This window comes from Canariomyces notabilis (assembly GCF_033297395.1).
Source record: "Canariomyces notabilis strain CBS 508.74 unplaced genomic scaffold N656scaffold_1, whole genome shotgun sequence".
Taxonomy (NCBI): Eukaryota; Fungi; Ascomycota; class Sordariomycetes; order Sordariales; family Chaetomiaceae; genus Canariomyces; species Canariomyces notabilis.
Window position 1 is genome coordinate 1257422 of NW_027041823.1, and position 26204 is coordinate 1283625.

At 55.3% G+C, this 26204-nt stretch overlaps 11 protein-coding genes across 11 annotated transcripts in view; 6 read left to right on the forward strand and 5 right to left on the reverse strand.

Annotated features, from left to right (window-relative positions):
• The window catches only part of N656DRAFT_773476 (uncharacterized protein), a 3585-nt gene extending 2429 nt beyond the window's left edge, over window positions 1-1156 (forward strand). Inside the window, exon 4 of the mRNA XM_064814070.1 lies at window positions 1-1156. This exon is cut by the window's left edge and continues 8 nt beyond it. Within this exon, the coding sequence (XP_064674931.1) occupies window positions 1-869 (869 nt within the window). The 3' untranslated portion in view covers window positions 870-1156.
• Window positions 1157-1645: 489 nt separating this feature from the next.
• On the reverse strand, window positions 1646-3217 carry N656DRAFT_698711 (uncharacterized protein; the record flags this gene model as incomplete). Its single annotated transcript, XM_064810731.1, has 1 exon — window positions 1646-3217. One exon carries the CDS (start codon window positions 3215-3217, stop codon window positions 1646-1648), a length of 1572 nt encoding a protein of 523 aa, XP_064674932.1.
• Window positions 3218-7391: 4174 nt separating this feature from the next.
• On the forward strand, window positions 7392-8999 carry N656DRAFT_32575 (SFT2-domain-containing protein). The gene is made up of 4 exons (XM_064809250.1): window positions 7392-7848; window positions 8149-8272; window positions 8535-8685; window positions 8738-8999. Exons 1-4 carry the CDS (start codon window positions 7626-7628, stop codon window positions 8888-8890), a joined length of 651 nt encoding a protein of 216 aa, XP_064674933.1. The 5' UTR covers window positions 7392-7625; the 3' UTR covers window positions 8891-8999.
• A 375-nt stretch (window positions 9000-9374) lies between these two features.
• Window positions 9375-9939, reverse strand: N656DRAFT_32467 (uncharacterized protein). The gene has a single exon (XM_064809249.1). The coding sequence runs from the start codon at window positions 9789-9791 to the stop codon at window positions 9456-9458; it is 336 nt and encodes a 111-aa protein (XP_064674934.1). The 5' UTR covers window positions 9792-9939; the 3' UTR covers window positions 9375-9455.
• A 428-nt stretch (window positions 9940-10367) lies between these two features.
• Window positions 10368-11088, reverse strand: N656DRAFT_32896 (uncharacterized protein). Its single transcript, XM_064809260.1, has 3 exons — window positions 10933-11088; window positions 10830-10866; window positions 10368-10641 (listed from the first exon to the last, which is right to left on the reverse strand). Exons 1-3 carry the CDS (start codon window positions 10973-10975, stop codon window positions 10401-10403), a joined length of 321 nt encoding a protein of 106 aa, XP_064674935.1. The 5' UTR covers window positions 10976-11088; the 3' UTR covers window positions 10368-10400.
• A 1457-nt stretch (window positions 11089-12545) lies between these two features.
• N656DRAFT_700159 (uncharacterized protein) lies at window positions 12546-15766 on the forward strand (the record flags this gene model as incomplete). The annotated part of the gene is made up of 3 exons (XM_064810847.1): window positions 12546-13889; window positions 13971-15235; window positions 15298-15766. 3 exons carry the CDS (start codon window positions 12546-12548, stop codon window positions 15764-15766), a joined length of 3078 nt encoding a protein of 1025 aa, XP_064674936.1.
• A 209-nt stretch (window positions 15767-15975) lies between these two features.
• On the forward strand, window positions 15976-16843 carry N656DRAFT_32699 (uncharacterized protein). Its single transcript, XM_064809257.1, has one exon. The coding sequence runs from the start codon at window positions 16185-16187 to the stop codon at window positions 16665-16667; it is 483 nt and encodes a 160-aa protein (XP_064674937.1). The 5' UTR covers window positions 15976-16184; the 3' UTR covers window positions 16668-16843.
• A 955-nt stretch (window positions 16844-17798) lies between these two features.
• On the forward strand, window positions 17799-18174 carry N656DRAFT_698681 (uncharacterized protein; the record flags this gene model as incomplete). Its single annotated transcript, XM_064810728.1, has 2 exons — window positions 17799-17907; window positions 17969-18174. The coding sequence occupies 2 exons, from the start codon at window positions 17799-17801 to the stop codon at window positions 18172-18174; spliced, it is 315 nt and encodes a 104-aa protein (XP_064674938.1).
• A 707-nt stretch (window positions 18175-18881) lies between these two features.
• N656DRAFT_773483 (uncharacterized protein) lies at window positions 18882-19261 on the reverse strand. The gene has a single exon (XM_064814071.1). It carries the CDS (start codon window positions 19172-19174, stop codon window positions 19013-19015), a length of 162 nt encoding a protein of 53 aa, XP_064674939.1. The 5' UTR covers window positions 19175-19261; the 3' UTR covers window positions 18882-19012.
• Window positions 19262-21785: 2524 nt separating this feature from the next.
• N656DRAFT_773486 (uncharacterized protein) lies at window positions 21786-22396 on the forward strand. The gene has a single exon (XM_064814072.1). The coding sequence runs from the start codon at window positions 21965-21967 to the stop codon at window positions 22388-22390; it is 426 nt and encodes a 141-aa protein (XP_064674940.1). The 5' UTR covers window positions 21786-21964; the 3' UTR covers window positions 22391-22396.
• Window positions 22397-23818: 1422 nt separating this feature from the next.
• N656DRAFT_721917 (TPR-like protein) lies at window positions 23819-25994 on the reverse strand (the record flags this gene model as incomplete). The annotated part of the gene is made up of 2 exons (XM_064812493.1): window positions 23819-25616; window positions 25676-25994. The coding sequence occupies 2 exons, from the start codon at window positions 25992-25994 to the stop codon at window positions 23878-23880; spliced, it is 2058 nt and encodes a 685-aa protein (XP_064674941.1). The 3' UTR covers window positions 23819-23877.
• Window positions 25995-26204: the final 210 nt, after the last annotated feature.

Here is a 26204-nt window from a genome sequence, read left to right on the forward strand (position 1 = left end):
ACAACAACAACAACAACAACAACAACAACAACAACAACAACAACAACAACAACAACAACAACAACAACAACAACAACAACAACAACAACAACAACCACAACCCCCCGTCGCCCACCCCAACTTCACCATCTTTCCACAACATGCGGAATAACGACAACGACGATCATCAGCCGCAGCAGCCATTGCCCCCAACCCAAACCTCTCAGCCCACGCCCGCCGAACAGGCCGCCGAAAAGGCCCGCTTGGAGCGCATAGCCGACAAGGCAGCCCGCGAGCTCGCCGAGCGCGCCACCGCCCACGCCCGCAAGGCCCCGCCACAGCAGACGGCCCACCCGAGCGTCAACCACGCCCGCCACCTCGAGGGCATGACCCCGCACATCATCCTCGACGCCAAAAAGGCGACGGGCAAGGAGAGTCTCTACCTGAGTGCCATTGGACGGCGGTTGCGGGACAGGGCCGCCGCCGCCGATCGGACCGAAGCAGCCACAGGCGGGGGCGGGGGCGGCGACGGAGGCGCGGACGTGGATGGGCAACGTCTTCATCATCATTCTCATCATTCTCATCATCGTCACCAGCACCATCATCAGCACCATTCCCACCACCAGCCACAACAACATCAGCAGCGCCTGGGTAGTAGTAGTGCCGGTAGAATGGGAAGCGGTGGACATGCCGGGGAAGAGAAACACAACGCCGGCGCCGGGGGGGATTGGGACGAGCGCGTGGCCAACGCGTGGCCCGTCTTTTGCAAGTACTTTAACGGGCGGTCGGCGCTGGAGCGCATCGCGCTGCAAGAGGACATGAAGCGCAAGGATGTCTGGAACCTGCTGACAGCCATGAGTGAATACTTGATTTGCGTGCGTCACTGGTAAAACCTCTACATTAACCGTATTTGGGTAAGAGGGGCTTGATACGCATATATAAGATGCCAAAGCAGTATCCTATTACAAGTCGTCAAACCAAACCGCGCTCGATTCCTTGCGCCACAGCAGGTGATCATAAAGAAAGATGGCAAAGACACATTGAGAACGGAGAGTGAGGCTGTACAGTAGTAGTAAGCAGGAAATATATCCAAGCATATTGGTAGCTACTGTATATCCAAATCGAGGAATGCTGTGGTCGAGGTAGTATTATATGGTGGGTTAATGTACGTTGAAACAAGCCTTGGCTCCGCCTATGCGAAGCAAAACACGATGCAGAAATATACCATGGAACTCTCCAGCACAAAAAGAGACAAAGAAACGAAAATCAATGTGCCCCAACCTGTCCCATATCCTCGAGGTATCATCGTCCAGATGTGCGAGGGATTACATCAAGCAGCAAAACAAGGAAGAAACGACCAAGGTTTCCCAACCAATGTCAATGTATGCTCCACGCTGATAAGAAGCCTGCCGATCAAGCCCGAACTACGCCCTTGTGCCACGCTGCGCCTCAACTGCCATTGATATATGCTGTAACCCCTTCCGAATGTGCAGGAAATATGCAGATGCAGACCACGATACCAGATTTGAGACGGAAGCCGAAATAGAAACCGAAACCGAAAGCCTGAGCCGTAGTTGGCCTAACCCTGAAGAAGCAAAATGGAAACTGCAGGCCTTGGAACGGGAGTCCGAATGAGAGGGCCGGGACAAAGGGAGGGGCTCTACACTCAAGCCGTCATGTCCATGCCATACTCGTCTTCCTCCTTAAAGTTCATTTCCCCACTGCCGTCGTCATCGTAGTCGAGGAAATCACCGGAGTCGAGCATGTCGTGGCCGTCATCTCCTGGGCTCACAGAGGCGTGATGGTCGACCGTACTGCCATTGCCATTGCCGTTGCCGTTCAAAGGTTCACCTTTGTAGTCTGTGTGGTGGGGGACACGAAGCCCAGACCCGGCCGTGCGCGAGTAGGTGAAAGTTTTCGGCCTTCCCGTTGCCTCGTCGTTCCTTGCCATGGCTTCCATCAGCTCCGTCTGCATGCGCCGCTCGTCATCGGTAATCTCAAAGGGAAGCTGCCCGCCGCGTTCGTACAGCGCGTTTATTAGTTCCTCCTGCTGCTGGATCTTCAGATGTAGCATCCACATCAAATCCCGAGTCCAACTGACGGCACCATTGAGAATATCGCCTTTGTTAGGGCCTTTGTCTTTCTCTTCAATTGGTAGACCAGTTGTAATATTCCCTGCCGTTCCGCCAGCCGCCCGCCGAGCACCCGGGCCAGCAAGAGCTGAAGTAGCCTGTGAGGGACTGGAGATCCCAGCAAGAGTGGGCGACAATGGCGTGCCATTTTGGATGGCCTTTCTTATCTTTTCGTCCTCTAGACGATGCGCTGGCACCAGCTTGCTCAGATCCTGGATTCTTTCATTAATGTTGTCTCTCCTGCGGCGCTCGACCAGGTTGTGGGATTCTCGCCTCCGCTTCCGCCTGGCTTCCTGCGACGATGCAGCAGCCGATGCAGCGCCAAGCTTGGCCGGCATCGACGCACCACCCTTCAAGATGATGTCACTGATTTGGTTGCCCTGCATGTTGGCCTGAAGCGGCGACGAGAACCCCGATCCCGGGAACGACGACAGACTATTGGGAGTTTGAATCCATTGCCCAGAATGCGACTTCTCGTGATGCGCACCAGTTGTTCTGATCGGCTGGGAACCAAACGTGGCTTCAGCGGGCACCGACATGCCCGTCATGGTCGCCGTCTTGGGTGTTAGCGGGCTTCGGGTGCTCGAGGGCTTTCGCTGCATCGTCTGCGTCATACGTGCCGCGCGTGCTTTCGTACTGAGAAAATTTGGGTCCTGGTGTTCGTTGAGATCCGAGCTCGCAAGGGGTGATCCCGCGTACGACAGAGGCGACTGTAATGAACCTCCGAATGATTGCGGATGCTGAATCGGCCGGAATTGACCAAAGTTGTGGACGAAAGGGCTTTGTATTGGGTCACCGTCTGGAGTGCTCGAAAAGCCGTTGACTTGGTGTTGGTCAATCGGCAAGCCAGGATGAGAACCGTAAATGCCCTGAGGGTAGCTGATTCCCATGTCGTTCATGCCACCAAAGTCCTGCCCGTGACCCTGCATCCCAGATTGAGGTTCCGTCGGGCTGTTGAGTCCTTCCAGCAGTTCGTCATCGCCAAAGAGGGCCGAGCCACTCGAAAAAGCATTTGGCGCATTGTAGTTATGCTGCATTGAGGTTTGAAAGTGGCCGGGCACAGCGAGATCGTTTGGATCAATCCCACCACTGCTGTGCCCGCTCATCGAAAAACCGTGCTGTGCCATCTTCCCGAAGATGGACTTGAATGGATGAAAGGGTGGCGTGCAGATATTGCTCCAGCCGGAGACGCTAGCTTTCGAATGCCAGTGTTTAGAGGCGAGCTGACGGCACGTGTATATGGTCTAGTATATGGAGCGACGTCTACCGCAGCAAGATGTTAACCACGGCCTTTCCAAGGGCAGGTGGGCATCAAGTCTTGAGCTGGCTTCCTCAGGTCGTCGCGGTGTTTTCACTAGGAAACCCAGCGCGGCCTTTACAGGAGACCGAACCTGAAGCCTTGCAGTGCTGGGGCAGCAGCAATGTGCCAACACATACCTAGAGAAAAAGAAAAGATATATTCAGCTTTGCTGGTGGTCTATGCCGGGGAACTCCCCATCAGATTGCGAAGGCGTCCGAATTGAATATGACTCGATGAAGGGCCGCAGATCGGAGTCCTGGCACGGAAGATGGCAATACACTACCTCCCAGAAAGCGTCGCACTCAAGAATACCGAATGAATATTGCGACGTTGACTGGCCGTAGATGGGAACCAGTGCGACTTTATCACACAGTTGCAGGGCAGTTTGTGCGAATGTGAGTAGGTGGTGTAGATGATGGTGGCCTAGTGGTGAGAGAGGGTGCAGAGGTCCAAAAGTGGGTGGTGGTCGGGCTTAACAATGATGCCGCTAGCCGTGTTGGGAAGCGGACCCCTCCAAATCGACGCTGGGCGAAGGGATGGAGCAGACAAGGACCAAAGACCGGTCCGACAAAGGGTTTCGTGAATCCGAAGACCCAAACCCCTTTTTCTTGTCCTTATTCCGTCGATCCGAGCTGGGCAGAACGAGGGGTGCGTATACCGTAACCCCAAGTTAAGGATAGAACTAGAAGCCAAGAATGGGAATCGGAATTTAGCAGGAGTTGCTGCGGAGGCTTCGGTTGATGTTCTTCGGTTGCTGGAGAATGAGGGCAGTCGGAGTTGAATTCAAGCCGTCCAGGCCTGATAAAGTTGGGGGAAAGGACTGGGGTTGTTGTGGGTCCGAGTGCGGCCCAGAAGAGCGGTAAGATCCTGGTTCCGCGCGGCGACCGCAGAAAGTCTCGGTGGAGCGAAGCGCCGCCGTTGATGCCGTGGGATGTCGGAGATGGGGGTTGGAAACAAACAGCGGGCCCAACAAAGGTTTGTTCCCTCAGAAAGCGGCAAGTAGGCACTCAGGAACCGAAACCAACGGACTGGTCAAGTGTGCGCGCCGGGACAAAGAGGGTTGGGACTAAAATGGATGGATCCAAGTTCAAGCACCAACGTCGGCGAGTTGGAGAAGGGAGAAGGTGCAATATAAGGTGTCGACTGAGAGACGCGGAAACAGCGGCTGAGGCGGACTGAGTAGGTACCCAGTACTTATTTCGGAGGGATGGGCATCCGTCAGGAAACTTGAAGGTGCCTGGCCCGACCTAGGGAGGCCGGAAAACGGAGTGCGCCGCTGCAGTTCCAAGAATTCTCCCCCGCAACAAAAAGGGATACAAGGCCACAGCTCGTAATCCAGGTACACAAGCTCCAAAAAGACTCGTTGAAATTTCCTGTTAAGGCTTCCTTTGTGTTGCGTAGAACGCTCTCACGATCCAGACTAGTAGGTACAGAACGTTACTGTACATACAAGCACGGTCCTCCGAGGCTGGTTGCTTAGTGGGATTGGACTGCTGATTGGGTAGCTCCTGGCAAGAACACAGAGCGGTATCTTCCGACAGGACCCTGCCGCCTTCTTGCTCAAGTCTTTGTGTTGGTGTGGCCTCGAAAAGGCTTACACTGGTTGGATTGGCCCAGCCGTCGAGACGCGACGGGAATGGTTCCTTGACAAGGAGGGGAGGCCGATAAATCCGGTAGCAATCTAGCTGCCGGACTGGATTGGAAGCTTGACTACCTCAACGTCGCCTGCCGTCTTGGTGCTCAATCAATCCGGGCTTCCTAGCTAGGAAGCTACAGTGACGGTAGCGCACCGCGACCCTTGATCATATAAAATGACTGAATGGCACTGATGACTGTCGTTCTCGGCCGCCGTTCGCGAATCTGCATGAAAGCCAACAGGTGGTTGTATTGTACCTATGTATGGAGAAATTAAATGGTGGTAAGCAGCTCTTCCCCAAAAGTCCCGGAGGATCCGATGGAAGAGTGTTGGTGCACCAAGCTACAGCAGTCAACGCTGTTATAGCCTTGGCCGTATTGGAGAATCTTCGTCCGGCTCTGGGACGTTGTAAATGGTGCTGTACTTGGAGGGTTGCGATTGGCCAGAGTTCTCGAAATGCCCTTCGCGACACAGGGTGGCTATCTTGAGCCTCGTGAGGTATAGAACGATGGAGGACGAGGTGTGGAACAGCTCAGAGGTGAGAGAGGCTACAGCGAAAGGTAGGACTTCAAGCAGAAGGTAGCCGAAGGACTGGCAACGAGGCTGAGGCGCATGTAAAGGTAGGCAGTGGACAAACCAGCGTTTACAATATCTGGATGCGGCGGGGGGGCGTGGGGGTTTTATAGATGTTAAACCTCAGAAAGGGCATTCTCTGAGGTGCCTGGCATAGGCAAGTCGTCTGACTCCTGGGTAGCTCAAGTTGGTGTGCTGCGAAAGGAAAAAGGATCAAGAAAAGAGTATGGGAATATTCAACAGGTGCTCGAAAAAAATGACCCTGCCAGGGTTCAACACTTCCACACCTAGCTCTCGCTCGCTTCACCGAAGTTCTCCGAGCAGACGTTAGAGGCACCCAGCCATCAATGTGACTCGAAAGGTGAGACATCAAGGCACACCAAACAGAAGAGCGCAGCCACCTTCTGGCTCAGCAGGATGATGGCCACTACGTAATGTCTGTAGTTCCAAGCTGGAAGCTCGGCCAAACGGTCCCGTTGCAAGCACGGCCTATTGACAGGACCGATCGAGGCATGCCGTCGGGTTGCCGGCAATGTTGCTCCACAGGACGACGCAGGAACTGCCGCAGACTGTCCCACGCAGAGACTGCAAGAAAGGGATCGGCCCGTGTGATAGATAGAGGAGCGCCTGTTCGTCGATTGCCGGGGATGCGGCAGATGCTTGCTAGGATGGTACCATCCACCACTGCGATCTCTGCACCACGGAGGTTTTCCGAAGAGCCGCTTCACCTGCAGATGCAGATCATCCTGTCGAAGCGCTGTCATGCAGAGAGCGAGCAATGGCATCCGGGATAACCAAAGGTAGGCACCAAGCCCACAGCACCCACTAAGCGTTAGGCTTCCGTATCAGGGCAAGGCGCGCCAGGCAGGCGACGACGACTGTTCATACATACTAGTTTTAAGTTCGTAAACTCGGAGCAACTGCTACATACCTAGGTGATTATGAGCGGTTCTCAAGAATGTCATACCGAACTGTGCCACCTCCACCACCCTCCTCTTCTTGTCCGGGTGCCCTGCTTGGTGCAGAGACCAGGTGAGTCTTCACGTGTCAATGTGTTCCGTCCTCTCACGTACTACCTAGGGACCTACTGCCACGGCGATGCCAAGGTAGGTGGGTGTCGGCTAGTAAGAAGCCACCCTCCCAAGGCTGCATGTTACCCTGTTGAGGTGGTCCGTGATCAGTGCCTTTTGGGTCGAATCTGTGAGAAGAGCCAATCACATACCCCAGATTTGCAGGTGGGTGCCCTCCCGAGACCGCTGCACTCCCCGGCTGCGAGGGTAGGCAGGGATGGCACTAGCGTCCTGTCACACTTCCCGGAGCTTGCGACATCCAACTTCCTTCCTCTCGCAAGAATTCCATCCGAAAACGCCGGACGACAAGCCCCCTCCCGTCGACACAGCCCAAGACACACCACATTTTGCGACCGCGTCAGAAAGGGCTGCTACTGTACGCGTAGGCGCGGTAAAAGCGACCCGTAGGCTCGTGCGGTGTGTTGCCACCGAACGTTGAGCTCGAGCAGGGCAAACACAGCATAAAGAACGGTGCTGAGGTTTCCAGGGATTGTTCTCGTTTCTACATTATAAGCTATCTAGGATCCTAGCCTGAGGTTAGTTCTCCCGCGTGATGTCTCTAGCCTCCTACCCAAGGTATACTTCTACATACAGACCGTTTTGAATCAACGAAACTAATCATTCCGGCCCCTCCTGGCAGAACGTCTTTCTCACGGATCTTCGTCCTCCCCGTCAGCTACACTAGCTCTCAATATACCAAAACAGCTTGACTCCACCTACATTTCTTAGCTCACCTTCTCCTCGTATACAGTACAGTGTGGTCACTTGGACCCCCACAAACCTCGACCGCATCTTGCTTTTAGCCCACCCAGTTTGGGGCAACCGCAACACACCCGGCCCATCAGCCACAGACCGCCCGTTCCCGATCCTCCGACTTCCCCGGGTTTTAGACTTGCTTTATTCGGACACAGCGACTGGGCCAGATTTGGGGGACTATGGCTTCAACGTCTTTCCGGGACTCGATCAACTCGCTCGGTTGGTCGCGCCGCGATGCGGATCTCCCAGTGAACACGTCGCGACAGAGCGGCTTCTTGTCGTCTCTCAAATCCCTAAATCCCTTTGGCGACCGCGGCTATGTCCAGCTCCCGACTACTGAAGGACCAGGCGCACCTCTTCCGGCGCCCAGCCGCCGAGAGGAAGAAGAGGGGTGGTTTGCCTGTGAGTCAAGTTACTTCCCCCCGTGCCCTCACCTTCACCACCCTTTTCTGTTTTGTTTCCCCTTCCGCCAGCCTCGCTACCCCTGCAGGCAGGCGGGCACTGCAGGACATGTGCCGTTTCTACGTGCTCATGTCTCAAGATACGCCCCACGGCCGGCCATTTCTACGTGCTCTTGTCTCAAGATACGCCCCACGGCCGAGGATCGTGTATCGTCTCGTCTTGAGCAAGATCCTTGGTTTTGATCATGTACTATCTCTTCAAAGCTTCAGTTTCGGGACTAACCGGGAACGCTTCCCTTAGTGAGTCGGTGGGATCGTCTGCTGATCTTTGGTGCCTGCAACCTCGCCGCGCTTGCTTGCTTTGTCATTTGCTTCTTCCTCTTCCCAGTTATCGGCCTTGCGCAGCCGCGCAAGCTTGTGGTGCTGTAAGTATCCAGTCTGTCAAATCTTCCTGCTACGTCACCTCCTCTTTCACCCTTGCGCCGCTCCGCGTAGACACGCGCGCGGCCGCCGTTGGCCCTCTGCTTCGGTGGCTTGTTGCGAATGGCCTGGCTTGGCAGCCACGCTCCTTACCGCTACTCGGAGAGCAACATCCACCGGGTAACTTAGTACAAAACGCCTTTCCGTTGGCGTCAACATGCCGATGAAGTGTCGAAGCATCAGGCTAACTTGCGCCCTTACAAACAGATGGACGTTAGGCTCGGTCCTTTTTCTTGCGTCCTTTGCCGCGATGATGGGCCCTTGGGCTTACTTGCAACATCTCGCTTCGACACCACGGCTGCCTTTCACTGCTGCCTACTTCGGCTCCTTAGGATTGACCTTGTACTTCTCCATCGGCGTAAGTTAGCCTCTCAATGCTGAGAGCAGATAAGGATTCTAACTCTTTACAGCTACACAGCACGCTCCTTACAATTCCTGCTGGCCTTATCCAATTAGGTTGTCTAATATGGTATCTCGTGAGTTATTTCCCAATGGGCTCCAGCGGATTGCGCCTGGTCAGCACCTTTGGGGCTCGGAGGGCAGCGGCTTGGATGACTGGGTAATAGAACACACCAAGATGGACGTCTGGTCTTGTACAATAAGTATACACCAAGCTCCAGTTTCACGTCCTCTTGATTTCGCTGTTTCTCAACTTAAGGATGTGTCTGCATGCAGACCAGTCAGGACTGGTGAGGTACCTGGCCCGCCTGGATAGTACGCTTTCACAAAAGTACAGTTTGTTCCGGGCAATTCCCGATTTCGGCCAAACATCTCAAGCGCTCAGCATAGACGATATCGCTGTCGTGCAGGTCCTCTGTTCACATTGTTTGGAACTAGGTAGCTATCACGGCTGAAGATGTGGTAGCAAGTGCATTCCCTTTCCCCTCGATAAGGTCGGCTGCACGGGAGCCATTCGCGCCTTGAGAAGCGACCCCTAATTTGCGTTTCTTGTTTAGCCGGTAACATATCGCTTGGCTGGCCGTACTGCTTCACCAGCGTTTTCTGGAAGCCGGCCGGGAGTGCCCCAGTTATGCAGCGTACAAGCAAACAAGCGCCACTTGTGGATGAGGAGCAGCATAGGGGTTATTTTGGGGAGAGGATTGTGGTGTTAGCGGCGAGGGGCTCTTGCTACGCGTGAGGTCCGGTTGCGCTGAGACTATGCCGTGTTCGAGGAGCATGAAGTTGGCCCAGACGCGTGGCGGCCCGGCCCCTTTTAACCACATGCCACTGAGCGCACATCAGGAGCAGCAAGAAGTGTCGTGCCATGTAGAGGAGAGCCCAGAGAGCCCATTTTGACGAATTCTCCCATGGGAAACGGCGGGAACTGGGCCTTGGCTTGGACAGGCTAGCCTTGCTGACTTCGAGAAGCGTAAGCCAGGAAAGGGGGTTAACCGAAAGAAGGCAGTTGTGATCTCTGAGACGAGTCCCAACCAAAACACGGCAGGGAGCTTGACCCTGCCACATAAACAGAGAGGTCGAGCCTCCCTATTGCCTACCGAGGTATGTGTGCGTATAGTGCTCTGCTTCGTAAAGAAGGGTGGAATTGAACCTGGTACGAAGAAGGCAGTACTGTATGGGCAAGGAGATGATCCGCCTAACTCTACACAGTAATGTTTGCTGGTGGACGTTAGGCAACTGACGAATCACACGCCCTTAAGGCTCCTAGCACCTACCTAAGCCTCATTGGGGAACCCCGCGAGGGCCGACCCCTCCTTCCCGTCCCGGTGCACGTCTTAACATGCCTTTTCTAAATCTCTTTGTCACAGTCCGATACAACGGTCATTAGAGAATCATTACACTGCCATCACGATGACGGGTGATAAAGCATGCGTATCAAAGAATGGCAATTGCAAACATCTCAGCAATACTGTGTACTGTGTCTCCGTACGGTATTGCATGGAAATTGTCTGACCCCACTTATCGTGGTAATTACAGTAACTACCTATGGCAGTCTTGCTTTCTCTGTAACTTATGTGCAGAGGACATCGAACCAAATGTGTTTAGGTAGTGTAGACAGGAAGCGCAAGATGGGGCACACAACCGGCCTCCACTTCTGCTTTCGGGTAACGTAGTTCAATGAGGAGTCGTTCGATTCTCCTCCGTGGCGGAAACGACCGGATATCTCAGGTACCCTATGTATGTCCCTAGGTGCAGTACAGATACATACATACATACAAGTACAAACAAACTTCCTTCGGTTGCCAAGTGGCACAGAAACCTCCCCGCAATGAGAGAGGGGCTCTTAGTAGAGTACCTAGGGTGCTGTAATACGCTTCGTACAAAACAGCGAACAGTGCTGGTGGTGACCTGCGATCTGTGGCCACTTAGCCCATCGTGCGTCCTGCAAAAGAAAGTTCAGTCTAGAGCTTAAGCCGTCTGAAGAGCACGGTCGATGCTTGCTTTGGATATCCAAGTAACGATGATAAGGTGCTACCTACTAACGGTGTCTAAGTCGAAACTGGACGAGAGCGCCGGGAGTCGGGGTTTGAAGGAGTACAGTACTGTACATATTGACTTCGTACACCAGCAGCCTCAGGGTCTGACTCCACAAAACCCGACGTTACTTGGTGTTGCTGCAGGGCAGTTAGGGAGTCAGGGTACCTACCATAAGGGTACCTTAGGTGAGTGAGTGTATTGTAGCCGAGCATAGCCAGGCCACGGCCGTCCAGGTTCCCCTCACACGACCGTCTTCATCCATGATTTTGCCAGCAAAATGCTACCAAACGGAAATTGATCAACTTGTACCCCTTGCACGGTAGTAGACACAAGGCCACCGTGATACCCTGCAACAAGAAGAGCTGAAATGGCTGGTGTATGAGCGGGGAAGTCGATCGATGCTTAAGAACCATGTCCTTGCGAAACACGACTCAGTTGGCTACATGAATGTTGTCTGGTTAGGCAGGTACTCTTCTGAATCAGAGTCTCGATAAGACGGCTGCCCTCTCCGGGAATTGTCTGCCGCCCGTGCTCCGTGCTTTTTAGCGGCTTCCGGGCCTGTGAGTGGATTAGACTCGGAGTCTAGAGCCCGAGATTGAGGTTGCCAGCTTTTTATGGCCTTGGAGTTAAACAAGGCCGTTTGCCGGGTGGATGGAACATACACGACTCTTGTCTATTTCTCCTTCTTTTCAAGATGGAAAGTCCAGTTATTGCTAGGCTCGCCTGCCCAGTGTCCACAACGGACGGGGAAGGAAGCGGCGTGCCAGCCCAACAAGAGCGAAAGCCTGACGAGCGTGGCTTTTGGTACATAGAATTCTCTTTCAATTTGTAACCACCTACGGTATCTAGCGATAATTACATACAACCGATTTATATTCGCGCAAACCCCACTGTTTCCAGGTCCTTCCCTTTCACCCTGATGAGCAGCACGGGAGCGCTGACCGGAGCGAACCACAATGTTAATTGTTTAGGTGCTTGGGTCTGTTAACTCCACCAACGTTTTCAGCGGCGCCTAGGACCAAAGAATTTTTTTTTATTCCCACACACACAAATCCAAGTTCACTTTTTCGCCTGGTGAAGCATTTCTGCGTTTCCACACCCCGGCACATTTTCTTTTCCTTCTTCTTTCTCTCCAACCCATCCTTCACTCCCAAGGGCCGCCTGTTCGGTCTCCTGCACCCAAAGACACTCTTTCCAGAGGTTGGTCGCTAGGGCTTTCTCATCCGTCTGTGGGTCAACTGGAGGCTTCGGACTGGCCGCAGAACGTTTGGCTGCCATTGCCTGTCGACAACAGTGTCGAGCCGACGTCTGACCGTGCCGTTTGCCTGTCTCGCCTTTTCCCGACAGTCCCGGCTCACGTCGCTCGATCATCTTGCGTTCTTCGAGACATCGGTTTGGACCTCACTGGGAAAAGTGCGTGCTCGCAAAATCTTGCTGCCTTGCGACCGAACCCATCAGTTTCCGCTCTCGTTAGAGACCGCGCCTGTTTGCTAGGTCCTGGCACGTTGAGTCGAATTCCCTGTCAATCAAGATCGCGGCCTGCTTTCTCCTTCACGGATTCCAGTGCTACCGGCGATCTTGCGTGCGGGGAGGTTGTGACGGCCTCTCCGGACATCGCCTGACTCGGGCAGTCGTTTTGAGCCAGCTTGGCAGAAGCTCTTGAGCTACTGCTGTAAAATCCTGACCGATCGGGGCTCCTGCTCGCGCGCGATCAGGTGCATTCATCCCCATTGTGCGCCGATTCTCGCCGCACCGTTGGTAATTTCGACCACAACCGCCAGAATGTCCACCACAACATTCTCCTACGCGCAAGCCGCGAGAGGCCGGGCCGTGTCCCAGCCGAGTTCGCAACAGGCATCAAGCCCTGCTCCATCGACTACGGGCTCGCAGACCAGAGACGAGCCTTTGAGCAGTAACACATCGGCCACTGCACCCTCGGTTACCTCAAATAGCACCGACAATCGTGACACAGATCACGCGATTCGTGCAGGTGCCGATGATCCAACGCCAAAGCAGGATTCTGAGGCTGTCTCTGGTGTTCCTGCCTCTTCTGCGAGCTCCGCCACAGAGCAAAGTGGCAAGACCACCAGGGAGGGCAGCACGACACCGGCCGATGTTCAGAGCCATGCTGATGAAAAGGGATCTCGTTCAGCCAGCCGGACCTCACGGCTTAATGATGGTGTCGACGGTAGAAAAGGCCGGAAGGGCAAGAAGGGTCGGGCTACCGAGAAGGATGCCCGGACCGAGCAGCACGATGAAGCATCCGAGAAGGAGAAAGAGCCTGCGAAACCAGTAGTTCTCACAGAGGCAGTACCGCCTGCTGTGAATCCTTGGACCAAGAGGATTGAAGCTCAGAAAGCAGCAGTCAAAGCTAAGCTTGCGTCTGCCTCGCCGGATAGTCCCACTGCGGGCAATGAGCCGAAACAGCAGCCATCACAGGAGGAAACCGGCGCTTATACCACGACATTCAACGGCATCAATGCGGACAAATCTTCGCAAACAAAACCGACTGAGACATCTCGTCCTGCTGATTTGACACCCCGCAGAAGCGCTCCTCGTGGCAGCAGAGCCACCGACAAGGACGACAAGAGCCCAGTCTCGCTGCCCCCAGCTGCTGATCCTTCGTCCTGGCCGGATCCGAAGTCGGCCGCTGCACTAGAACAGCCAACTCGCAAAACCCAAGAAAAGACTGAGGCTGGTGAAAAGGATGGCCAAGATGAAACAGGCTCGACCCGTAAGAGGACTTGGGAGAAACTCGAGATTGTGCCCTCGGTGCGTTTTGAGACGCAGTTCCCCATTCGTGGCTCAAAGCCCCGCGGTGGTGCGCGAGGAGGCCGTGAAGGAGGCTCAATGCGGGGAAGCCATCCTGGTGCTGCCAGTACTAACGGTGCTCCTGCATCCGGGTCCGTGAATGACAAGGGCACACCCGTCGGGGGATCTACAGGCCCCAGAACCACCACGAATCGCCCCCGCGAGGGAAGCATTCCTGCACGCACGCCATCTCAAGCGCAGCCGCCTCACCCATCCAAGCGTGCCTCAGTCGACGGAGCTCCCAGAGACCAGCGCAAGCCATCCGTCTCGGGAAATACAGACCAAGTCCGCGATCCAAATCCTGACACCTCATCTGTAAGTTTAGTCGATGGCCCAACAGCCGCGTCTCCGACAATGCGCATGCCTGCTCGCAATCATAATCTAACGCCAATCCAGTTCTCGAAGAGGGGTAGCGCAACACGAGATATCCGGCTTGAGAATGGGTCGCTGGGTTCAGATGCTGGGCAGAGCTCTGCGCGGACCTTTGCGCAGGAGCGAGCGAACAGCTTCCAGGGCAAGGGTGACTATACCAAGGACGGGGCGCACGGCGCTGTCAATGGGCAGCAGTATCCAGCGCGCGACGGCCGCCAGGAGCGGGGTCGCGGCGGCGGGTACCGTGCTCGAGGTGGTCATAATGGGGCGCATTCTGCGTCAGGTGCCTATGGCGCCAACGGCCATTATCCCGTTCCATCTGGCTTCTCGACGCGCCAGAATCCCAATCCACACAGCCCTCCTCCGTTCCCCGGCCAATTCCCTGCATCCTTTGGCCATCCGCCGAGAGGCAGGGGGCACAAATGGGCTGGTTCTGGACAGTCGTCTAGCCGCAATAACCCCGCCGCGACCGGTTTCGTCCCGAAATTGACACCGGTGAACGATTATGGAGTTGCCCCATATTCCCCTTACCTGTACTCACCGGTCTTCGATCCGTCAATTCCCATTCTGAAGGCTCAGATTGAGTACTATTTCTCGGTCGAAAATCTCTGCAAGGACCATTATCTTCGACAGAATATGGATGGGCAAGGCTTCGTTCATTTGTCAACCATTGCCGGATTCAAACGCATGAAGGCTATCACCGAAGACATTGAAATGATCCGCTTTGCCTGCTCCCTCTCTGACCAAATCGAGTTTGGTATTGGCGGTGACGGAATTGAGAGGCTGCGGAGCCGAGAAAACTGGAAACTCTTTGTCCTGCCGGTCAACGACCGGCTTGAGGCTTACCGCAATGACGGCCCGCTCAATTGGACTTCCTATGAGGTACAAGACCCCCAGTACGCTGCCTTCCCGGCTCCTTTCGTTCCTCAAGCGTATCCTACATCGGCCGGTGCCTACACTGCCTTTCCCCAGGAGCAGATGTTCCAGCCTCCCTATGTTAACGGGACCCACTACGAGCCTGTTGTCAATGGCGGAATGAACGGCCATCGCTATGGTCAGGATTCTCGGTTGTCAGCCGGTGTTCCGGAGTACGCGCCACCGGAAGCTCCTGTCACTCTGGAAAGCATGACAAACTTTTCAGACTCGCAGGTGGAGAATTTGATGATGATCCTGAGCTATGAGGAGAGGGATGATGCAGGCTCGGCTGGTGCCGCCGGTGTAGCAGGCTATGTTTCGGATCGCCACCGCGTTCCGGGCAATGACGCCCTCAGCGGCTCTCAAGCTCAAAAGTAACATTCCCAATGGCTCGTCGTTTCCCAATCCCAGTTTCGTGATGCTGACCCGTCTACAGTGTCAATGGGGATACGGCAAATGAGCTTGCTGAGCACGACCGGTCCGAGCACAGCATCGTCTGGGTCGACGCACAAAGGGTTGGTTCCAGCAAGGAGCAAAGGGATCGTCAGCCTTACACCGAGATTCGCAGGATGGCACTTGAGCAGCGCCAAAAGGCAGCGCCTGGCGAGACCCCCCGGGAGATGGAGAAGCTGTACAAGTTCTGGTCCCGGATGCTGCTCAATGACTTCAATGCTAAGGTGTACGAGGAGTTCAGAACGCTCGCTCTTGAAGATGCCTCACGCGAAGCTCCTCTTAGGTGCGGGCTGAAGTATCTGCTTGAGTTCTACGACAGACTTCTGCTGAAAAGCAACGCTCGCAAGCCGTGGCCGAGCGACCGGGCTGTGCCCGAGATTTTCACGACTCATTACAACGAGGCTGCGGAGCTTGACCGAAAATGCGACAGCCAGGACGTCGCGGCAAACTGACTCCGGTCTTTTACCCGCTGACTGGTCGCCAATGAGATGGCCAGGTACTAGCGCACGTCATCAGTGCTACCTTGGGTTTGAGGTCATGGAAACATTTCGGGGAATCTACCGTCATTTGAACGATCACGAGCAGATTTATGGCCATATGTCTCGTGTTATTGTTCTGCTTGCAGCGGTCTCGTTCATTCAGCTTTCTTCAGATACAGGCGATACACTTGGGGCATCTCTGGGGTCATCGAGGAGAACCGGTTTTCCATCTCTTGTCTGGGATTTGGTGGAATTGCTCGTCACTGTCACCGGAACCATCGCACAGAGTCTCATTTCCGGAAGAATTACGATGCGAGACCGATGCGAGACCGATGCGGATGGCTCTGCCTGACAAAGGATTCTTAAGGAAGCTCATTCGTCTAAGCGACCTATGAGACAGACTTGGGCAGTTCTCGAGACATCACGTCTTTTGGTCGGTTTCGCAGCTTATGAGCCCTATGGGCTTCCCGCCTTTACTACTGATGGCGGGTATCTTCTCTTTCGCCTTGATTGTCTTCCTTTCCAAGCCTCGATTCTGGAGGCATACGCATTCCGGAGGTGGGCGTTCATGGGCAGCAGCACGGCCTGGGGAAAGGGAGGGCAGGGAGGAACGACTATTTCGACACCAGTCAGGGGCCTGCATGACCAGTTTGGGGGCAGTAATTTTGTTTGGTTTCTCTTTTCTCTTTCCTTCTTCTGCCCCTCCTGGCCATTTGTCGCCGATCTTCACTCTCATAGCGTCGAAGCGCTTCCCTGCAAAATACGGGGGCGTCTTTCTCGTAAACCCCCCATCTTCTTGGCCGTCAACTCGGTCTCTGCAGGGGAGCAAGATGCTCTTGCTGGCACAGTGGGCGAAATGCGTGAAGGACGATAGGCAGGAACAGTGAGGTGGGGTTTTCTGGTCATGATGGAGATTCTGACCCCGGGACGTCCCACTCTGCCTCGCTCGAGCGGGAGAGTCATAGCGGATTGCGAGCAACAGCAAGCTACTGTTGTTGCATCGGCTGCTAAGTGGCCAGAGAAGGATGGGGGCTACTTAGCTTTTAACGAAATGATGGTGTCTAAGGAAAAAAAGTTGGGAAGGGGTGGGCGGTTATTGACGATGTGTTAGACTTTTTGACACCCTGCTCTTGGTGCTGTCGGCCCAGTGGCGGTGATAAATTCACAAATCTCTCTGCGGAAGACAAAAGCAATCCTGGCTTGTAGGTAAACTGTACGAATAGAAATCAACAAAAAGGAAAAAGAAAAACGAAAAACGAAAACGAAAACGGTGCTGCTCTGCGCCGTTTGTGTGTGTATCTGGGTGGAAGATTGGGGACACTGGTCCTTGTGGGCTTGCCATCGTAACGGTGAAAGCAGTCGGCTAGATCTGGAAGCCCTTGTGCAGATGAATGTTTGATAGGTAAGGCATGCTTGGTCGGTCAGTCAGGCGAGTCAAGGTCGGGCATTCGAGGTTGGGTGCACTAACGTTAATCATAAGGGCAGGCGCCACCTGCCAGGCGGCGCATTTAGCAGTTCTCTTGGTCAAAGCTCGGTTCCAATCGGGCAGGGGGTAAGTGTTCCTTCCCGCTGCGATTCTTTCAGAGTCCCGAGGGCCCGTTCCCTTTGGAACTTCTCCACACAAAGCCATTTCTTTTCCACGGCATCATACATAGAGCAAAGCAACGCCTGACTCGTCCTTCGTTACTCGCTCCCCGCCTTCCTTTCCATGCCTTGGCATCGACATGATTGAGATTCTGTGACAGAATTTCAAGCCGCAATCGGGCGGATCCGCACCATGCATCAGACTCACAATCACATGCCGATACCAGTCCGCGGTTTAGACGGCCGTTTCAAACCGTGTCCGTACCGCCGATTTTTGTCAGTGGTCGGTGTGCATCTCCATTTGGCATAGAATATTCTCTCCGTCCTGAGAGCGGCGTTTTCAATCCAACCAGTCTTCAAAGCCGTCCTGCGCATATACACGTGGTACCAGACGCTCTGGGCTTGTTCCGGCGGGCGCGTGATGGCAGCACCTTCTCAGCAGGCCCCACCGCCAGGCCCAGGCCTGGAGGAAGGGGATAGGCCGCGCCCGCTGACCGAAGCAGAGAAGAAGGCGAACCACATTGCCTCAGGTTAGTACGAGTGCCCCGCCCGGCTCCGAAACCAGCCCCCGCCTCTTGCTGAGACGGAGAGCAGAACAGAAGCGCCGACAGGCGATCCGCGAAGGGTTTGACCGGCTCTCCGAGATCGTGCCCGGTCTTAAAGGCCAAGCGCGCTCTGAAGCCCTGGTGCTCAAGAAGACGCTGGACTTTGCGAGGCAGCTGATGCAGGAAAGGAAAGCGCTGATTGAGGAGCTTGATGCGCTGGGCGAGCACGTGGATTCGGAGATCAGACTGTGAGTTCTTCTCTCCCAGGCAGCATCTGTTGCCAGGACCGAGCCGTCTACGACCGCGTACCTCGCTACTTCAGTTGCTTACTCTAATCTAGATCTCTTGAGATGCTGCCTCCGGGGTGGCTCGAGGCAGGCTCCGGGGACAATGCGGCGCGGTCGACCAAGAGCGCAAGCTTGGAAGAGTCGAGCGAGGTCGGTGGTTCGGACCAGGCGAATGGGGCCGGCAGCCGGAGCCAAGCTGGGGGGAACGAGGCTGGGACGGCGCCTCTGGCTGGGGCATGACTGTCATGCCATTGTAGCCGACGGTATACGGCGAGAGCTCACGGCTACGTAGACTCGATGTTACCAAAGCCGGCTCAAGGTTAGGGCTAGCTTGGAAGCATCCCGATGGTCGAGGGAGTGTATCTCGTTCTACGAGTTTCCGACTTATTCGCAGCGCATGAGCCAAGCGAAGGCGCAGTATATCAAGAGCAACTTGATAGAACAGCCTTGGCTAGTACAGCAGTTAGGTGTTACAGGCATGCCAATACTTAGAATCAAATCATTGCTGACCTGATAACTGCTGTGCCTAGGTCCAATGTAGGAAAGAACTCTCAGAAACTACCTGTAGAGGCTAATGCCATGACATCATAGGCTGGGCTGGGGTTCCTTGAGCCTAACCGAGCTCACCTAACGGTGCCGGGAACCCATACGAAGGTTTCGGGTTGGGCATCCCGTCCATGATTAACACTAAACTTCGAGTCTCAATACACTGCCGGTAGCCTCGGCTCCCCAATCAGCCTACCAAGGTTAGCATTGTGCATGTATTACCTATAGAGCTAGCGTGCAGTAACGGAGTATGCAGACTAATTGCGTGCGGCAGACGCGGGTGCGTCATTTCGGGTGGCTGTTGCTGTGGCGCAGGGTCGACGCCATATGCCCTGGATTTGAGCTGCTAGTGGGTGGGTCACGCCTGTTCCATGCCAAGGAGGCAGCCAACTGAAGCGAGCAGGACGTGGTCCTCCCATGACTGTCAGGTATCGACGATGAGAAGAATCATGCTGTCGAATCTGGTACGTGCATGCGAACAGGGCCGTCATGATGTGGAGCCCAACCGTCTGACAGGACTGTTGTGAGGGCGACGACTGCGAGTTTGTTTGGTAGTTATGTATGTTGTCGTACGGTCCAAGTGCTTCGCGATGTACAGTACATACAGAACTGTAATATGAATACGGAGGAGTAAGAAGGGCTTTCACTAAAAAAGCCTTCGAGCCTCGAACGCTACATTCGACTTGGTTGGGCTGCGCTCGTTTTAAAGACAAAGCACAGTATTCTCTCTGCACAGCCATAGTTGGGGCAAATGGTTCAAATTGGGATGGGACGAACTCAGATGTCATTATGTATCTCAAAACGCAAGTGCCCAAACCATGGGGCCGCCCGGTGTCTCAACCTGTCATCCATGGAAACCAGCAGCCTTGTCTGGTTCGCACTTGCGGCCAACAAGTAGACTAATGTCGTGTCAGCCAGGCCTCCCGCTCTCTGTCCTGCGCACTTTCTTCTTCTTCCGTCCCTCTATTACTCGAGACCCAAGTCCTCCATTGTACACGAGCAATCTTGGACAAACCCGATGCACTATTCGTACATCGCACCATACTGTGTTTCACTGTTTCTGAAGGCATTCTGAGAGTCGATCGAAGCGTGGATCACTGACTGCGCCCAACAGAAACTACCCACCAGCAATAAAAGGCAGGTACCGTACCGTACATACAGTACTGTATATACAATACTACAGTGAACCCTGGGCACAACTCCTCACCCCTCCTTCTATCGTTGAGCACAGGTATTTATTGCTTCGCCCCGCTCTCGCTCCTTCATCCTTGCAATCCCCAGGCAACCTTCCAAATCTCTCATCACTCTGCTGTGGCTGCTCTTCCTCCCTTTTTGCAATTTTCCTGACTCGTTTTGGCAGAACAAACTCCGCGAACAAAAGATCAAGAGGCAGAAAACTGTTCTGGGAGCCTTGGTTGGGCTGTGCTGATCGCAAAGCCACCCCGCTGATGGCTTCGTACGATCCCTACGAGCCCCCGGTTCGGGAGCGCACGACACGACGCTACTACCGTGAGGAGCGCCGCGACGATCGCGATCCACGAGTCTTTGAAGCTCGCGAAACGCACCTTGGTGTCCAGTCGTCGCGCGACCTAGTGTACCGCCCGCGCGAGGACAGTGACCTCTCCGTCGAAGAGATTCGCCGCGATTTTCCGCCGCCAGGCTATTCGTCCAGAGACCTGCGCCGTTCGAATTCCGCCGAGCCTAGGTACTACGACGAGTACGATGATCGTCGCTCCCACTACAGCCGTGACCGTGACTACGACCGCGGTGACGAGTACGATCGCCGGCGGGGTAAGAAGACCGACATGGCCTACTATGAAGAGGAGCAAAAGAAGAAGGTGCGCATGCTGTCTAAGCAGGAGCAAATCATTGCTGCTGTAACCGGTGCCGCCCTTGCCATTGGGGGGAAGGAGCTCTACGACCGCCGCGAGGCCAAACAGCATGATACTGAGGTCCAGCGAAACCTCCTAGCCTCGGCCGCTTTGGGTGCTGCCGGCGCTTTTGCCGGCTACCAGGGCACTGAGCTCTACAACAAGCATAAGGAGAAAGAACAGCGGAAGAGGGGAGGTTACTACTCGGACGACGAAGAGACCGCCAAGGAGAAAAAAGGTCACAAGAACTTCCTGGAGAGCGCTCTTGCTGCTGCCGGCCTAGGAGGTGCTGTCAAGGCCTTGACAGGGGGTAGCAGCAAGGATGATAAGTCGGACACCAGGAGCCGCCGCGGCAGCCGCTCCCGTTCCCGCTCCCGTTCCCGCTCCCGTTCCCGCTCCCGCTCGCGGTCTCATGGCAGGGGCTCAGAAAAGGGTGGGGGAGCGAATAAGATTCAAAAAGCGGCCATGGCCTCTCTTATCGCCGGCGCCACCGAGGCGTTTCGCATTTCCAAGCAGCCAGGGTCATGGAAGGGCGAAAAAGCCAAGCGCATCCTTACTGCTGCTGCAGGCGCTGCCACTATCGACGCAGCCCAGAGCTCAGAGAAGGCCGGTAGCAAGCTTGGTCTTACCGAGGCAGTTGTTGGCGGCCTCCTTGGCAACCGCGTCATCAACGGGTCAAAGAAGGATATTGAGATGGATGAGCGGACTGGCCGGTCCCGGTCCCGGTCCCGGGCACGCTCGAAGGATGGTGGCGGCGGTGGCGTGAGCGGACTTGCTGCTCTCGCGACTGCTGGCCTCGGCGCCTTTGGCGCCAAGAAGCTCATGGATAACCACGAACGGTCCAGATCCCGGCGCCGGAGCGTAGACTCCGAGGACAGCCGCGATGGTTCTCCACACCGTCGTCGGCGCAGCCGCAGTCGGAGCGTCGTCGACTCTGCCCGCCGAGGCATGGCCAAACTGGGGATTGGCAACGGCCCGGATGATGACGACCGAGATCGCCGCGATCGCAGCCGCGATCGTAGACGTGACTATAGCGATTATGAAGACTCGGGCCGCTCGCGCCGGCGCCGTGATAGCTACGACGACGATTACGACAGGGACCGCGACCGGAGCAGACGCCGGGGTTCGGGACGTGACGACTACGACGATGACCGTTCCTACCGCGGTGGTGGACGGGACCGTTCTCGACAGAGGAGACGGGGTTCTGTGACGTCTGATGATTTAGGCGACTCAGAGGACGACGAGAAGCGAGCAAGGAAATTGAAAGGTAAGCAAATTCTAACTAGCGGTTTCGCCGCTGTGGCGACCATCCACGCGGCCCACACTGTCTACCAGAGTATGGAGAAGCGCAACATGAGACGCAAGGCGGTGAATGCGGGAGTAATGAGCGAAGAGGAGGCCAAGAAGCTGAAAAAGAGGGCAATATGGCAAGACGCCGCCGCCGTCGGCATTGCGGCGCTGGGCATCAAGAGCGCCGTCTCCGAGATCAAGGAGGCTCGCGAGTTGCGACACGAAATGCACCAGTGGAAGCTGGAGAAGGCGGAGAGACACAGGCGACGTCTCGAAAGGCAGATGCGCTTGGCGAACGGTGACGGCGTTGACGGCACCAACAGCTACGACCAGCTCGGTAGACGCAGGGCTGACAACTGGTCTTCGGCAGCTCCACCAATGGCCAGCCGATATGACGATGGACCCCGTTATATTGACGGGAATCCCTATGCCGCTATACCTCCTTCTTCTGCCCCGCCTTCGGATAGGAGGTAATCGGGGGAGGACACCGGATCCGTGGTGGACAACCCGTGTCTCAAAATTGTCACCGTCCAACCCTTCACTCCGTACCAAGTGGAGCCATAATACAGCGTTTACGATTGAGATATCCTGTTTTGTCTTGTCTCCATACACACTTTCTCGATCTGTGCCACACGCTCGCGCGCAAATCGCTGCATAACCGGCCTCGCCTTTCATTGCATCACCGACCCGGCTTATGCCCGCCCACCTCGAACACCGCGGGCCCTTGCCGAACCAATTCATTGGACAGAGGCAACAATATCAGATGTCATCCGGCCCCTCCGGCGCTGCCCTCCCCAGGCTCCCTCTGGCTAGCACGGACCACAGATGGTGGTCGCCCGCGAGCCATCCGCGTCTTGTCTCCCCCTTCCCTAATGCTCCGGCTCCGGCACTGGTGCTGCATGGCTCCTTTCCCATTTCATTTCTCCGTCTATACGAATGATTTAGTGACTGACAACGCCTAATTGAATAAATGAACAGACGAACGCCGCCGCCATTAGCCAGTCGAGCTACGTGAGGCCCGCGGTTCCTCTCCCTGGCTTTGATCGGGCTTGCCAAGGGGGGGGGGGATAATGACGCCGACAAAGTGGACAGCTTGCCGTCAACGAGCGCGGCGAAGTGACCGAGTTACACTGGGAGGACGAAGGGCTGACATTGGCGGTTTGAGCTACTCCAGTTGGATATATCACTTTACCCTTGTTCACGTTCGTGTTCATTCCTGTTTCGATTCCTTCCCTCTGCCCCTTTCCGAACCCCTGGTGGATTGCCTCGCCCCCTCTTGTACTCTCCGTCTTTCTCCGATTTCATGTCTTCAGTCTAGTCTGGTGCATGACTTGCGGTTTCTCCAAACAGAGATTGCGTTGGGGTATGTACATACATGTCTGCCCTGGCCCCAGTTTCTTGCCTGATATTTGGCGAATTGGTCCATCGAGGAACTTGTTTGGGGGTGGATATACTGTCTGGCGGGAGGGTGCTGTGGAATACGCATAGTTGCTTACGGTGTGGAAAGACGGGACGTGGGTGATATATGGTTTCTGTTCTTCTTTTCCTTTTTCTTTGCTTCCTCTTCTGATTCGGATGAAGATTTATGACATCGATATGAAAGGACCGAGTCTATGACATGATGAAATTATCTAGCTACAATGAATGACTGGCGTTTCGTTTTGATTATTCTTCATGCACCGTAATAGCCTGGAAGTGGTGTTCATCGCAGCGGCCCAAGACCAGTCACTACCTAAGGTAATGCTGCAATGCGATTGGTGAGTCTAGTCCAATGCTTTGATTTGAACCTGGAGTATACAATAGCCAGACAATAGCCAGATGATTGCCACTATCTAAATCTTGAGCTGACTAACAATTCCAAAACCCTCGCTATCGTACAACGAAGGTTTCGCCAGCCCATCCCATCCACCAAGCGGGACACCCTTTTGGCGGCCAGACTACCGCCACTGCAAAACGCTTTCTCAACCGGCCCCAGTAATGCTCCCTCCAGTCTGTTTCCAGGCGTTGGCCATAGCAAGCAAGTTGGACAGGTTCTTGGTCTGCTGGTCGTCGGCCGGGAAGATGTAGTCGATGTACTCCTCCCAGGTATCGCCGTCCAGCCTGCGCTTTTTCTTGGTCTCGCGCGGCATCTGCTTCTGGATCTTGCTGATGTCCTCGGGCGAGCCATGAGCCTTTTCAAACTCGAGCCACGCCTGCAGCAGGGCCACGCGCTCGGCCTTGAGCTCGCGGTCCTTCATGCGCTTGTGGGCTCGCTCAAAGATGTTGCGGGCCCGCGCCTTGGCCTCCTCGCTGACGGGGCGCTCCTCTGCTTCCTCCTCCGCCTGCTCCTCACCGCCCTCGTCGGGCTCTGGGACGTTGATCTCGAACTGCGCATAGCTGATCCAAACCTTGGGGTGGTCGGCCTTCTGAAGCAGGCGCTCGTACAGCTCGCGCGTCCGCTCGTACTCGCCCTCTTCTTCCTCGAAGTCAATATATGCCTTCCAAACCACTTCGGGCATGTCCAACACGGGCTGGCTGATGGCGAGCTCGAAGATGGCACGGGTACGGTCGAGATCATCCAGGCCGCGCTCGAGCTCGGCCCATTTGATCCACGTCTGGCAGTTTGCTGGGTTGTACAGGGCATGTTTCTCGTACAGCGTCCGACACCTATCGAACTCGTAGAGCCGCTGCTCCAACGAGATGTACTCCTTGAAGAGCTTGTCTTTTGGGCACATTCCAATCGCCCGCCCCAGCGTCTTCCGCGCGGCCGTCAGCTGTCCCTGACGGATTTCAAAATGCGCCTTTGCTACCCATAACTTGGCAAAAGTGAACTTCTTGTGCGGTATCAAGCCCAAGCAGGCGTCGAGGATTTGTCTGGCGCGTTCAATGTCCTTCGCCTCTCGCTCCTCCCATATAGCGTAGAAGAGGAAGAGAAATATATATCTCCTCCAATGCCGCTTTTCCTGTGTTGGCGGTATTTGAGCAATGGCACGTTCATAGACCTCCCGAACGCGGTCTGCGTCCCCCCCACTCTCTTCCAGCCGCGCAAAGTCAAACCAAACGTCGTAATTCTTGGGGTTCTCCTTGACCTGCTCCTCGTAGAGCCTCCTTCGCTTGGTCAGAATGACATCCTCGACGCCTTCTCGGTCGCCAAATTGCTTCTCAAACATGGTGTACTGCGCATGCAGCGCCATTGACCGCGACCGAGGGAGGTTGTCGAGGCCGAATTTGTATATAGCACGAGCCCGCTCGTACTCCTTCTGGCGCGCTTCAAACCTGGCAAAGGCAATGAATAGCCTTTCGTCCACGGCATCATCACCTAACGTCTCGGCGATGGTCTGAATGGCAGTCTGGAAGACTTCCCTGACCATATCGCTGGTTCCGTATTCCTCTTCAAACTTGGCCCACTTCAGCCAGGTCCTCGGTTCGGGATGGACGGCGGTGAACGCGGCAAAGATCTGCCTCGCTCTGTCGAACTCGCCGTAGCGCTTCTCCAGCTTGATGTACGAGTTCCAGGCATCTTCGTCAGGCTCCCACTTCATCCAGCGGTCGAACACTTGGCGGGTGCCGGGGATGTCGCCCAGCATCTCCATGACCCATAGGTACTTGTACCAGAGCTTTGAGACTCGTGGCAGCCGGGTGACGGCGCGATCCAGAAGGTTGCGGGCATGGTTGATGTTGCGGTTCTTGATCTCGGCCTCGATGTACCTGACCCAAAGCTCTGTATACGCAGGTTGTCAGCGAGGCTGCGTAGGGCATGCATATAAGGGGGAATCTTACGGGTATTGTTGGGATGGACATCCAGGGCGCGCTCAAAGACGGAGCGAGCACGGGCAAACTCCTTCTGCTCGAGCTCCCACTGGGCGTACTGAAACCAGTTGGCGAGGCGGATGCGGTTGCGGCGTACATAGTCCTCAAACTCGCGGCGCTTCCGGCCCTGGTACTCCTTCAGCTCCTCGAGGTCGGCGAAGCGCTGTTCGGGCTTGTGGAGCGCAGTTTCCTGCCTGTCGACGGCTTCGCGAAGAAGCTGTTCGGCCGAGATCTGCACAGGCGCTGCCGCCTTGTTCTTGACCCGCGGCGGGCCACGGGAGGACTCCATCGTGACTGACCCCAGTGTCGCCGTTTCAGAAAGGGAGGAGTTGCAGATTGAAACCGGGGATCGACTTGTAATCGGGGTAAAATCCTAGATTCTCTTCTTCAGTGGGATCTTGGTCCAGTGGCTAGTGGTCGGAGTGTTGTAGTTACAGTGGGTCGGTTAGTGGTACTATACTGTACGGGAATCGAACTGCATTGGCTGCAAGCCTGCAAG

Bases quoted from the DNA above. Each gene is read 5' to 3' on its own strand.
- N656DRAFT_32896 (XM_064809260.1), bottom strand. From the start codon at position 10,975: ATGCTCGGCTACAATACACTCACTCACCTAAGGTACCCTTATG. The intron at 10,867-10,932 runs GTAGGTACCCTG...TTGTGGAGTCAG, and splicing joins TCACCTAAGGTACCCTTATG to ACCCTGAGGCTGCTGGTGTA. The intron at 10,642-10,829 runs GTACTGTACTCC...AAGTGGCCACAG, and splicing joins GTACGAAGTCAATATGTACA to ATCGCAGGTCACCACCAGCA.
- N656DRAFT_32467 (XM_064809249.1), bottom strand. From the start codon at position 9,791: ATGTGGCAGGGTCAAGCTCCCTGCCGTGTTTTGGTTGGGACTCGTCTC.
- N656DRAFT_773483 (XM_064814071.1), bottom strand. From the start codon at position 19,174: ATGGGAGGACCACGTCCTGCTCGCTTCAGTTGGCTGCCTCCTTGGCAT.
- N656DRAFT_773486 (XM_064814072.1), top strand. From the start codon at position 21,965: ATGGAGAAGCGCAACATGAGACGCAAGGCGGTGAATGCGGGAGTAATG.
- N656DRAFT_32575 (XM_064809250.1), top strand. From the start codon at position 7,626: ATGGCTTCAACGTCTTTCCGGGACTCGATCAACTCGCTCGGTTGGTCG. The intron at 8,273-8,534 runs GTAAGTATCCAG...CCTTACAAACAG, and splicing joins CCGCGCAAGCTTGTGGTGCT to ATGGACGTTAGGCTCGGTCC. The intron at 8,686-8,737 runs GTAAGTTAGCCT...AACTCTTTACAG, and splicing joins CCTTGTACTTCTCCATCGGC to CTACACAGCACGCTCCTTAC.
- N656DRAFT_32699 (XM_064809257.1), top strand. From the start codon at position 16,185: ATGAGACAGACTTGGGCAGTTCTCGAGACATCACGTCTTTTGGTCGGT.